This window comes from Patella vulgata, chromosome 1, assembly GCF_932274485.2.
Source record: "Patella vulgata chromosome 1, xgPatVulg1.2, whole genome shotgun sequence".
In the NCBI taxonomy this organism is placed as follows: domain Eukaryota; kingdom Metazoa; phylum Mollusca; class Gastropoda; family Patellidae; genus Patella; species Patella vulgata.
In genome coordinates, this window is record NC_065879.2 from 40,936,395 (window position 1) to 40,946,863 (window position 10,469).

At 35.0% G+C, this 10,469-nt stretch overlaps 1 protein-coding gene across 2 annotated transcripts; it reads right to left on the reverse strand.

The window, feature by feature from the left end:
* Nucleotides 1-3,073: 3,073 nt before the first annotated feature.
* On the reverse strand, nt 3,074-10,440 carry LOC126808591 (uncharacterized). 2 transcript variants are annotated; one of them, XM_050533415.2, is made up of 5 exons: nt 10,312-10,440; nt 8,862-9,175; nt 6,882-8,625; nt 5,249-5,372; nt 3,074-4,670 (listed from the first exon to the last, which is right to left on the reverse strand). In XM_050533415.2, the coding sequence occupies exons 2-5, from the start codon at nt 9,160-9,162 to the stop codon at nt 4,140-4,142; spliced, it is 2,700 nt and encodes an 899-aa protein (XP_050389372.1). In that variant the 5' UTR covers nt 9,163-9,175; nt 10,312-10,440; the 3' UTR covers nt 3,074-4,139. The 2 variants fall into 2 exon arrangements, with proteins under 2 accessions (XP_050389372.1, XP_050389371.1); XM_050533414.1 differs by having other exon boundaries at nt 10,209-10,335.
* Nucleotides 10,441-10,469: the final 29 nt, after the last annotated feature.

The window sequence follows — 10,469 nt, forward strand, 5'->3', positions numbered from 1 at the left end:
AAAAAAGATAATGTGCAATTAGTTAATGTGTCAACTGTTTTGTTTTTTTTTTGTTTTTTTTTGGGGGGGGGGGGGTGACGGGGGACATCATCCTCACTGTTGGCTTGTTTTAGCTTGTTCTGTTCATCTTGTCCAAAATATGGATTTATCATGCATCGCAACTTTGATTCTAACTGATGGAGAGTGATGAAACTTAGTGTATAGTTGATTACTCGATATATTTGAAAATAGATAATGTGCAATTAGTTAATGTGTCAACTGTTTTTTTGGGGGGGGGGGGGTGACGGGGGACATCATCCTCACTGATGGCTTGTTTTAGCTTGTTCTGTTCATCTTTTCCAAAATGTGGATTTATCATGCATCGCAACTGCTGGTTTCCATCTTGACCGATAATTATGCTATTTTAACCAGAATAGTCGTCTTAAAAAGCAAAACCTTTATAAAAAATCTTTGACAAGATCCAATGGGATAAATAACAAACGGAGAAAGGCACCGATTCACTAACAAAGAGGTATGGGCTTTGATCTGTCATTTTCCAGTGGTTCCCCTTGTTTGTTGTGCTGGATGAAAGGCCTGGTAAGGAACAATATCTAGTCGTTCAGATGGGATTTAAAAAAAAACAACCTGGAGTCCCATGTCCATGTTGTCATGCAAGTAAAAGAACGTTTTACAGTTAACGCTGATTTTTGTCTATCGTGGTTGGCGCAAAAAGGTTGGGAAGTTAAAAACCCATTTCACAGATCTAAACAATGCATAATACTGATTTCAAGCAGATCAGATAACTTTTGCTACTGGAACATTCACAAGATTCTGCGAAGTTCACAGGGACCATAGCCAGAAGTACACGTACTTTACATATACTTAGAATTCAATAGCGTTTCATCGGTTCGACTAATTTAAATAACTTTGAAGTAAGTTGGATAAGCTATGTGGCAAGTGAACAAGGGCCATAACTCTTAGATGTAATTAATGGAAGCTGTTGAAATTTGATTAATAATATATAGTAATATCAAGCAGGGTGAACATCTGGTAATAATCAGCAAATGCATAAAAATGTCAGTATTTACTTGCATTTAAAACAAAAGTCACTGGCTTTTAGACAACATGACAAAATATAGGGTAAACAGTGCCTTAGTTTCATGTATTTATCAGTAATCGTTTTTCTATCAAATTATAAAAGGATGCACACACAATTTTGATTATGCCCAAACTGTCAGCAAAAAATCACACCACCTTTTAACCCTAACCCTAACCTATAGCCGCTGAAAGCGTGGAAATACGTCCACACAGCAACTATGTCCTGATAAACCAGCGGCTGCCAGGGAGGATACATCCACATTTTGCAAGAGATTGATAGAGAACAAGCTAAACAAAAAGCGATTTTTCGTACAATCAAGGGCCATAATTCAGGAAGTTATGGTCCGATATTCGCGAATATCGACAGGAACTAAGATGTTTGGGTTATAAAGATATATTTCAAGTTTCATCAAAATCGGATCAAAACTTCCGGCAGTTTTGGTCCCGATTTTCACGAAATTCGAACTTAACCATCATTAGGGTTTAACGGTGATATAAACGTGTTTTTTTTAAATCGGATAAAAATTGTTACAAGCTAAAAACGCCATTTTTGTACAATCAAGGGCCATAATTCAGGATGTTATGATCCGATATGCGCGAATATCGACAGGAACCTTGATATGCCATATCTTTATTTGCGTACAAGAGGCGGCCATTTTGTCCGGCAGTTTTGGTCCGATTTTCATGAAATTCGAACTCTGCCATCATTAGGTGTAACGGTGATATATTCAAACGTATTTTTAAATCGGATAAAAATTGTTACCTCGGACCACAAGCTAAAAACATGATTTTTCCTACAATCAAGGGCCATACAGGGGGCGATCGCCCGAAGGGCCGGTCGGACAAAAATGAAAAAAATAATTTTGTCCAATTCTTCTACAAAAACCTTTTTCTGTTGAACATTATATGGGGGGGAGGGGGTATTGGACCGGCCATGGAGCGATGATGATCATGTTGTATGTGGCCGGTGGCTTTAACGGGCCATCACTGGAGTCTGGAATGGGGATTCCGAATTTCATCCGAAAATTTCGCCCGCAAATTTACTAATTATTAAGTCACCTGCACCCTGTTTGTGGGGATACGCCAGAAATGTCTGCCGATGGTTCGTAACTCCAAAAATATTCAGGCCACAGCAAAATTTGATGATAGTTGGTCTGCTGGCTGAATATGGGTGCGAGACGATTTCCTGAGGCTGGCGTTTAAAAACATTCCTTGCCGATGGTTCGTAACTCCAAAAATATTCAGGCCACAGCAAAATTTGATGATAGTTGGTCTGCTGGCTGAATATGGGTGCGAGGCGATTTCCTGAGGCTGGCGTTTAAAAACATTCCTTGACATTTTTATATTTACTAGTCCCATTTTATAACCAGTTAAATTCTCTCGACGATACAATGATATGTTAATTAATAATATGATGATATGATAATTTCACAGGTTGATGGTTGTAAATTACTTGCAGGTCGGGGTTTTGGCCTAAATTAATCGATTTATGAGATATATTATTTGACAGAGATTATAATCAGATATGCCACCAAATCGCATATTTGGGGTTCATTTTTCAAAATGCTATCTTTGGGAGATAGAACTATATTTTAAGTTTCATCAGAATTGAATAAAAATTGTGACCTGTAGAGTGGAGTGTCCAAAAACAAATTGTGGACGCCCTGACAGGAGCAACGACAATATACGTCCATATGAAAATTTAGGGGTATAAAAAAGTAACTATAAACAGCAGCTTATTCAAAAGTAAAGGGCGGGAGTTGACCAAGTCTGATATACATGTAGATGCCTTCAAGAAATCAAATTTCAATCAAGTTCATGTAGCCTTGATCGTGCTCACAAGGTATTAGGCGAAAGGTGTTTAACTCCAGAATGGAAGGTCTCGGAACACTGCTGAAAAACTGTTGTCAGTATTGTGTTAAAAACTCAGACTAATGGACAGGTTGACAGCATAATATGCCCACACTGTAATGTGGCTGTATAAAAATTGACACAATTTATCTGGCTGAAGTTTTATTTTACAATGATGAGAATGAATTCATTTGACTACAAAATACACATGTAGGGTATGCATTATTTTAAAATATCCTTGAATTTAATGAACTTTGATTTATATGTCTTTCTACCTAATTCAAGTCTGCTGAATAAACAATATTTTGACAGTAGTCCCTAAACATTTGATAATTATCTTTAATTATCACCCAATAATACATTCTACAGTAGATGTTGCTTGTCTGATAAATTTCATAATCTACTACGATATAGCTCCTTAGGAGACATCGCTTTACATGAATTTGATTGGTCAATCAAAATGGAACTACTTTTTTTATTTTCAAAGAACAGTTCAATTTTTAATAAAAATAACTTCTTTCTTATTAAAAGGAACTATTTTTTATTTAATTGACTTTCATGGAAACACTGGGTCAATATAAAGGACTGCAATGGTTGAATTGCTGTCAAAAAATGATGTATCACTACGCCGTAATGTAATCAGGTTCAGTAAAAGTCAAATCTATAGCAAAGAATTATATTTATTTATGCATGTAAGAAAGGATTGGGTGATAAATAAAATCTACTTCTCTTCATTTCTAATATTATCACAAGTCCATATTTTTTTATATCAAAAAAGACTCGCTGGAGATTATCTATTTATCTAAAAGCTCTTCACATAAATCTGGGTACTGTTAGTAGACACAATTTATATATATTCAAGAATGGCATACATTAGTCATATATTTTTAAATTCGCTACAATGTCTTTCAATGATCACTGTACTTCGTATTCATTTTGAAATAATAAATGATTGACAAAAAAATAACATTGTATAAAACTATTTTCTTAACCCAATGTTAAAACTATTTTCTTGACCCAATGTTAAAACTATTTTCTTAACCCAGTGTTAAAACTATTTTTGTAATCCAAGTTTCTGGTATATGAATTTTGTGAGAAAAAAAATATTGTTAGCTAGCAGATGAAAAGAAAAGTCTGTAAATCTTTGCAAGTCTTGTAGACACACAAATCCAGTGAAAAATGTATCATTAAAATTTTATAATAAAAAGTTTTTACTCTGTTTCTGAGTGCCCTTTACTTGCACGCCTATCATCTAATGGCATTTCTTCCTCTTGTTGAATATCAGAAATATTAATGGATTCAGGGACATCAAGTTTCATACTTCCATCCTCAGTCCAATATTTTGTTAGTATATCCCCATCTCGCTTCTGAATCAATTTAAATTTACCACTTTCGTAGTTATTTAATTCCAGAATATCTACCATTTCCTTGGCTGTAAACAGTCTCTTTTGTATAATAAGATTTTTTCTTGTATCAGATGGACGCTCCCTGGCTAGATATTTCTTGGAGTCTGCATAACTTCTGATGAACTTTCTTAATTTACCACCAATATCTTCACACAGTATAATTAGATCTAAAGTATCTCCTTCCAACTTTTCATCTATAAGTTTTTCTAAAACTTTATGCATCCATGGTGTTAGTTCTTCATCAGTGATAATATTCTGTTCATCACACAACTCTCTGGCTTGCTGTTTTAGGTTTTCCATTGACAATGTTGGTTCTGAGAATTCCATGGGAGAACACTGGAAAAACAGAAAAATAAAATATTTTGTTATAAATGTGATTCAATGATCGGAATTCAATAGATATGATTTATGTCCTGTCTGGGTTTGAGGGTTGGTTCAAAATACAGAACAACCAGAATTTTCCTTCTGAAATGCTTATAGTACATGTAGCATTATTAGCATTATGCGGAAGATCCCATACTGTATCAGTATTTTATAATCTGATCATTATGAGACTAACACATGATATTTTGGTCTTATTGAGGTGAGGTGTGTTTCATTCAAAGAATACTTTACTGCCCCCATGGTTACTGTTGCTAACAGTAACACAAATCTGTGACTTGGATTCTTAACAGCTCAAAGCCCAAAATTTCTTTTGGAAAACCCATAGGGTTATATTATGTCAACTAGAACTCTAGTTACTTTAGTAACAAAATATATGAGAGTCCTAGTACCTGGACGGATAGAGTCCAGGTACTAGGACTCTTGTATATTTCGTTACTAGAGTAACTACTAGAACTCAAGCTTTATATGGGGTTATAGTACTATTATTAGTATTACAAATTTTTTGCACAAAGATATAAGATGATAATTACTCTGATCACTGAATGTGTAGCATTAAATCCTTTCAATATCATTTCAGATGCTGCATTCTTTGCCTTGAACTTGGTTGGCCCTCTTACATCTACAATTCTTTTCCCTTGTAGGTAGACTAAGCACCTATTGAAGTAAACAAAACAGGCACATCAAGATAAGAAATCAAAGTGAATAGTACCGGTATCTAATTTAAACATCTGCAATGTAACTGTAACATCAATTCAAATATTTTTTTTTTTATTGCACACCAACTAAGATCTGCAAAGTGCGAATTTAATTGTCACAAACTGCTAAAATTTAATAGGATTATTCCTTTATAGCATGTAATGGAAGTTTACAACAGAATTCATGAACATGCTAGTCAAAATTTAGTTCCTTCAAAATCAAAGAAGTAAATAAGCCAAATATTAATGAAATGCTTCAATCTGAAACCCTTTTTTCCTAATTAAAGAAAAGGAAGGCAGAAGTAAAATATTTAATTAGGCTTTACAGCAACATTTAGGCACCCATTAAAGACGATGGTCCATCTGATTCTAATAAAATGATGATATTGATAAAACCTACTCATATCAACTTAAATCGAGCCCTAATTAAGAATGCATTGGTGACAGAACATAAGCCCACCAGAAGCCAAGTCAAATGGATCATGTCAGTTGCTAAAAAGATTTCTAACAAAGGGTAATAAGTTATTATCGTACGTAAAACATTGAGAAAGTAAATAGAATGGAAAGACAAACAATATAAACAGGATAGGTTAGTAATTACAGCTTATAAAGTGTTAAAAATATTTTGTAACAAGAGGCATAACTCTGCAGGTTATTCTTATGAAACATGTTGAAAATCAAAAGGCTTCTTTGAGATAGACATCACGAACAATACAAAGTTTAGGAAAATCAAACATAATTGAAGCCTTTTAATTGAAAAAAATGTACCCGTACCTAAGGGTTATCTATTATTATAGCCTCTACTGAGCTAGCAAAAATGGAAATGACTGACAAATGGATGGACGGACAGGAGTGATGGCAATATACAACTACATTAAAATGTGGGTGGATAAAATTATTGATTATTTTAGTAAATCGGTCAAATTATGCTATCACAACTGTTAATTAAAATCATATTTCTACTGTTAGTTTTGACTCTTATCAGTGATTTCACAAAAGCAGTCTTTCATGTAGTTTGGCATTTGAACGGAGACCTCTGTGATATAAGTTTATAAAAGTTGATTCTAGTAGCTTTTATTGTTAGGAGCCACCTAGAGGTCCTGTGTTTGATCCCTGTGTTGGCCGAGAAAGTTCATCTGGATTTTCTGGTGGGGTTCTTCTGTCAATGGTGCAGGACTGAGGGCATGGCAAAGAACAACGTATAGTCGATCGGATGGGACTAAAAAACGAGGACCCATGTACATGTAATAGATTCCTCTGGCAGTTGGAATTTGATATAAGAGTAGGCTGTATCGCCACTGTCTGGGCAAAATTTCCCTCATAGCACACTGTATGACGTATGCCTGTATATTAACCAAATCGGAGGACATTAAACCCTATAACATTTCTTTTTCATGCTTTCATTGTTATCTATCTATTGTTAAATCAAATAAACAGGTGGATCAGCTCATTTAAGAAGTTTTATTACCTGCAAGCAGAATGGTCATCTTTTGCTGAGAGTACCCATTCGATCAATAACCCAGACTGTGTTATACTACTTTTTAATATACGGAATGGTGTTGTGTGTTTATCTTCAGACTGCAGGATGATAACTTCATCAGTTGATTTATCTAAGTCTGGTGGATAGACCTCAAAAGTTTTCAAACTTCCTCGATTAGATCCAATTTCTTGATAATGGCCTCTGTAAATAATATCGAGAATCTTGGGATCATTTCTATCAAGTTCTGATAATCGTTTATTGTTCATTAGAAGCGAGTGAACCGATGTTCTGATTAGATTGTCTCTAGCTGACATATAAACTTCAAACAGGGCTTCTTCAAAGTTTGATCCACTGCCAGTTCCAAGATACATCTCATCTGCATACATATCACATTTCATTGGATCTGATCCACCCGAGAAGCGATATCTTTTATAGCAAACAATGCAAAGTGCCACTTCACATGTATAAGCAACAGCCTCCATATCAGAATAGCAATTTCTAGCTAGTGTTTCTTCCATGATTTTCTTCATAATCTGTAGTCGAATAATAAGTTTGGGACTTCTCCAAGTTGGGCTTTTCTTTCCTCTTTGTTCATGTCTCTTATGCTCCGATGTCCTTTTATTATCCTTTCCTTCTTTTCCTTTATTTTCATCATTTTCACCCTTTTCTTCTTTCTCATCCTTTTCTTCATTCTCATCTGTTACTTTATTTTCTTCATTTTCATTTTTCTCTGTATTCTCATCTTTCTCTTTATTTTCTTCATTCTCATCTTTCTCTGTATTTTCTTCATTTTCATCTTTCTCTGTATTCTCATCTTTTTCTCCTTCTTCTTCCATCTCTTTATCTTCTTTCTCGTCCTTTTCTTCTTTTTCGTCTGTCTTTATGGATGCCTTGGTTTCATCAGTAGTCTGGTCATCTTTGTTTTCAACTGCAGCTTTGGTTTCTTTTGGGTCGTCTTTTGTCCTAACTTTGGTCTCGTAGTTGCCGTCATCTAGGGTTTGATAGTAATTACTTGGACATATTTCATTAAAGGTTTTGGTCATCAGAATATAAAGACCCTGTTCTGCAGCTGAAGTTTTGGCTTCTTCTTTAGTTGAGCCTTCTGTGGTTGTAATCTTAAATCCTGCTGCGCTGAACTGACACTGATAATTGTCACTGTCGTCGTCCTCTGGAGTTATTTGAAAATTCAAACATATTGCCTGCTTCTTGTTCATTTTACCACGTGCTATCTCCATTACCTCTACTGCCGATTTCTTAAATGGAGTTCTGAGAAGAATTTGAACAAAAACAAACATCTTTTCTTCTGGCGAAACTCTGCGACCATCTTGTCCTATTCTTATTAATTCGGTTGACCTAGGACCGGGACCTTCAAAATATTTTGGCTCCCCTGGGATGATTCTATATCTCATATCCTCAAGTGACATCCCATTTCTTATATCAGTATCCCAAAATTCATCTCTTGGTCCAGGAGCATCAGATTTTTGGTCAAGTGGTTTTGGGTTTAGAGCAGTAGGTAAAACTGGACCACCATCAAAGTATTCATAATATTCATCAAACATTGGACTATCTAAAAGTGGTTTCGGTTTTTTGTCCTCTTCACTTTGAACAGGAGGTTTAGGAACTGGCATAACACATGTTACATTTTCAGCACCTGGTAGAAGACCATCTTCGACTTCTAATCTTGGTCTTTTGGGTTCGACTTCTGAACACTCTTCATTGTCACTGGCAGTGTCTGAAAAGATATGTGATCTTAATTATTCTGATTGTACAAGCAATTTTATTTTTAGTTTGTGAACACATGTTGATTCTAAATTGCCTGTGTTTTTTTTGTGTTTTTTTAAATCAATAAGTATTGCCAGTGATTAGATGGTCATTGAAACTATAACCATACTATCATCAAATCCAAAGTTCACTCTACTGATGGAATTTCAGAATTTACATTTGCCCTTAATAAACCTAAAATTTTACCTTTATATTCCCAATAGTCTGGATTTCCCTTTGGTAAAGTTGGTCTTCTAGGCTCTTGGTTCATCATGTTCCAATTTTCCTCCATTACATGTCTCTTGCCTCCCATACTTCTCCCTCCAAAACCTCCACCCCCAAACCCTCCATCATCCCAGTTACCTCCTCCTCTGTTAAATCTATCTTCATAATCTCTACCCCCAAATCCACCCTTTCTGTCATTTCGATATCCTCCACCACCTCCTCCCCCTCCACTTCTTCTGCCACCCTTAAATCCTTGTCTCCCATGACGATTACCGTGAGGCATAATGATAACTTTCCTAAAAAGATAAAAGTTTTAAAGAGGCATAAAGCGTACTTGCTCCTGTTTGCTCACTACACTATATTAATTTTTAACGTTTTCGAAAATTGTATCTCGATTATCACCCATATTATTATAAATTTTTTGACATTCTTTCTCATGAGTCATAACGAAAATTATGAGCTATATATATTATACAATCAATTTGAAATTTTTTATAGTCTCTACTATTTACACAATGTTGTCAGACCAAGTTTGAAACTTTGATTGTGTTGTGTCCAAAACATTGTTTGTGTTGAGCCTGTAAGGTCGCAGGGCCGAAATGTCATGCTATCTGCGATATGGCATGATACGTAAAAATGTTGTAAGATAAATATATGTGTGGCATAATAGTACCGGGTACTATCATTCTTACTTACATACCAATTACCATAGTCTATACTATAATGAAACAATACACAGAAACCTATATTATATATGACCATTTCCAATCCAATGGGGTTTTTTTCGTAAATTTTAAATGGCGATTTAATGAATTAAAAACTGACTGCATAGATGACTGAAATACAGCCATTAATTTTAACAAAGTGTTTCAAATTGGGCCTTGATTTTGCAAATTGTATGTTATTCAACCAGTTTTTAAGCCGATGGCTATCTTCACATCTTGTTATTTCAAGTAAGGTTTAAAAACTGGTTGAATAACATACAATTTGCAAAATCAGTTTTAAACGAGATAAATAAATCACCAAACTCGCTTACCACTATTCATAAAACAACAACGACCCGCGTGGTTATACACAGGATAGTGTGTGAAGTTCAAAGTAAAGTAGCCTAGTTTAGTTATAGGGCCCAGTGAATCATGAATGCAGAATGAGAATGGCGAATGCAGATCACGGCACATGGAATATGGAATCTATCTATCGAATGATTATCATGGAATTAAATGATGCAATGCTACTGACCAAACGTTAATGCGTATCGTTTAAGACGAGTGTATATTTCTACAAAGACTAAAAATATAATATTTCACAAATAACAACAACAAATTTTACCAGGTAAAAGTAAGAAAAACACCCGGCTCCTGGCGTCTTTGGCGAGTTACTTCCCTTTAAAAGGACGCGGTTCAGGGGGAATTGCTCACTATGAAATATTTACCGTTCTCGAATAATCTGTTTTTTGTTGTTTTTTTTTTGTTGTTGTTTTTTTTCCCACCGTATGAAGCCTGTTTATATTTTGTCTTAAGCATTTACAGCCATTATATTCTTTTATCAATAATTCTGATCCTAACCATCACCTATGTTAACTTGGCAGCA